General features: G+C 42.6%; 2 protein-coding genes across 4 annotated transcripts in view; one reads left to right on the forward strand and one right to left on the reverse strand.

Moving 5' to 3' along the window:
- The window catches only part of LOC113645130 (tripartite motif-containing protein 16-like), a 664,889-nt gene that overhangs the window by 233,108 nt on the left and 429,281 nt on the right, over positions 1-2,500 (reverse strand). The gene's annotated exons all lie outside the window — the stretch shown is intronic.
- Positions 1-2,500, forward strand: part of septin2 (septin 2) — a 13,252-nt gene that overhangs the window by 3,907 nt on the left and 6,845 nt on the right. For all 3 annotated transcript variants that reach the window (XM_027150611.2, XM_047820391.1, XM_027150613.2), the window contains exons 5-7: positions 55-178; positions 1,507-1,641; positions 1,877-1,994. In XM_027150611.2, the coding sequence (XP_027006412.1) occupies positions 55-178; positions 1,507-1,641; positions 1,877-1,994 (377 nt within the window). The remainder of the gene's footprint in view (positions 1-54; positions 179-1,506; positions 1,642-1,876; positions 1,995-2,500) is intronic.

Genomic DNA, 2,500 nt, shown 5'->3' on the forward strand with positions numbered 1-2,500 from the left:
TTCGGTCATGTACATTATTGTGTGTGCGTGTTTGTGTGCGTGTTTGTGTTTCAGAGAAGATCGAGCGCACGGTGCAGATTGAAGCCTCCACTGTAGAGATCGAGGAGCGTGGAGTGAAGCTGCGTCTCACTGTAGTGGACACGCCTGGATACGGAGACGCCATCAACAGCCAAGACTGGTACTGGTCATGTTCACATTTTAGTAGTGTGTCTGGTTGTTAGTGTCTCTCTGTGCGCGCGTGTCTCTCTGCGCACACGTGTGTCCTTGTGCACGCGTGTCTCTCTGCGCACACGTGTGTCCTTGTGCACGCGTGTCTCTCTGCGCACACGTGTGTCCTTGTGATCAGACTTTATCTAATTGACCTTACACTTGGACTCTTTATACTGTCCTTTCTCAGCATGTTCATGTTCACACACTTCATGTTAGTTTGACGATCATCTTCTCCGAGCTCTGGATGCCGGTGTGATGGTGAAAGGCTTCAAATGTAGAAATTACGGCTTACAGTCTGGAGACTTAAAAATAATGCAGATGAAATGTAGAGTCGATGTAAATCAGGACAAAACCACAGAGTCCCAGAATTGTCTCTCTCACACACACACACACACACACACTGAAATGTTTCCTGATGATGATCAGACATATACAGTGAGGTGAGAGATGAAGTTCACTTCTGTTTCCTGTCTTTGTTCTGCTCTGAGCTTCCCACACAGCTGGTCTGTAGATCTTTCCCACTTCCCATTTCTCTTACTGTAAAACACCACCTCACATTTTCATGTTCTAATTCAGTTTAATCCACCAACATCACCACGTCCAACATGTCTGCTGTTTCTGATAAAAATACACACTGAGAAGCTGAAGCTTTATAAAAACATGGAAGAAAGCCATAGACTTCTGGTCAGGAAATGTTGAGTAGTCATAAGTGCAGCAGTCACGTAAACCATAACTAACACACACACACACACACACACACACACACACACACACACGGGTGACTCTTCACTTATTTAAGTGCTAGTATAATTTACCTGAAGTGGTGCAGCTGATGATAATAAAGTCACCTTGAAAAGAAAAACAAATGAAAGTAAATGTGTGACATGGAGAACAAATCGTGTGTGTGGGTGGGGGGGGGGGATGAATTCAGGATATCATTATTGGTCTTATTGGAGTGAGTTGTTGTGTTTTGATGCATTGACACTACACTGTGATGCGTTATGACCGGTTATGTTTGTGTCGTGTGGCGGTCTGATATATTGTGATGTTTGTGTCGTGTGGCGGTCTGATATATTGTGATGTTTGTGTCGTGTGGCGGTCTGATATATTGTGATGTTTGTGTCGTGTGGCGGTCTGATATATTGTGATGTTTGTGTCGTGTGGCGGTCTGATATATTGTGATGTTTGTGTTGACGTGATGAGACGATGTTAAACATTCAGCTCAGCTTGTCTCCCCTGAGGAACTCTCTGATAAACTGCTCTGAATTCTCTGCCTCTGCTCGGTTTGTGTTTCAGCTTCAACACCATCATCGCCTACATCGACGATCAGTTCGAACGTTACCTGCACGACGAGAGCGGCCTGAACCGCAGACACATCGTGGATAATCGCGTCCACTGCTGCTTCTACTTCATCTCTCCACTCGGACACGGGTGAGAATTAAACGGAACCGGGAGGGAGTGTGTGTGTGCGCGGGGCAGTGTGTGTGTGTGAGTGCATGTTGTTCTGTATTTTCTCTTGTGTGTGTGTTCAGGTGAGAGTGAAGGTGCAGTTTAGTGGTTGATGATGATGATGATGATGATGATGATGATGAAGATGATGAAGCATTAAACTGTTCCACTGTAGTGTTACTGTAAGCTCTATTAAAGCTGGTGTCTGTTCCTGCAGCCTGAAGCCGCTGGACGTTCAGTTCATGAAGGCCATCCACAACAAAGTGAACGTCATCCCCGTCATCGCCAAAGCTGACACGCTCACTCTGAAGGAGAGGGAGAGGCTGAAGCGCAGGGTAACACTCATACACTCACTCAAGAAGAAAAGAATCACTCAAGCAGCAAGGAAAGAAGAAAAGAAAGCAAGAAAAGAAAGGAACGAAAGGAAAGAAGAAAAGAAAGAAGAAAAGAAAGAAGAAAAGAAAGAAGAAAGGAAAGAAGAAAAGAAAGAAGAAAAGAACCAGAAGAAAAGAAGAAAGGAAAGAAGAAAAGAAGAAAGAAAGAAGAAAAGAAAGAAGAAAGGAAAGAAGAAAAGAAAGAAGAAAAGAAAGAAGAAAAGAAAGACGAAACGAAAGAAGAAAAGAAAGAAGAAAAGAAGAAAAGAAAGAAGAAAGGAAAGAAGAAAAGAAAGAAGAAAGAAAGAAGAACAGAAGAAATGAAAGAAGAAAAGAAAGAAGAAAAGAAGAAAGGAAAGAAGAAAAGAAGAAAAGAAAGAAGAAAAGAAAGAAGAAAGAAAGACAGAAAGGAAAGAAGAAAAGAAAGAAGGAAAAGAAAGAAGAAAAGAAAGAAGAAAAGAAGAAAT

This window comes from Tachysurus fulvidraco, chromosome 11 (assembly GCF_022655615.1).
Source record: "Tachysurus fulvidraco isolate hzauxx_2018 chromosome 11, HZAU_PFXX_2.0, whole genome shotgun sequence".
NCBI lineage: Eukaryota > Metazoa > Chordata > Actinopteri > Siluriformes > Bagridae > Tachysurus > Tachysurus fulvidraco.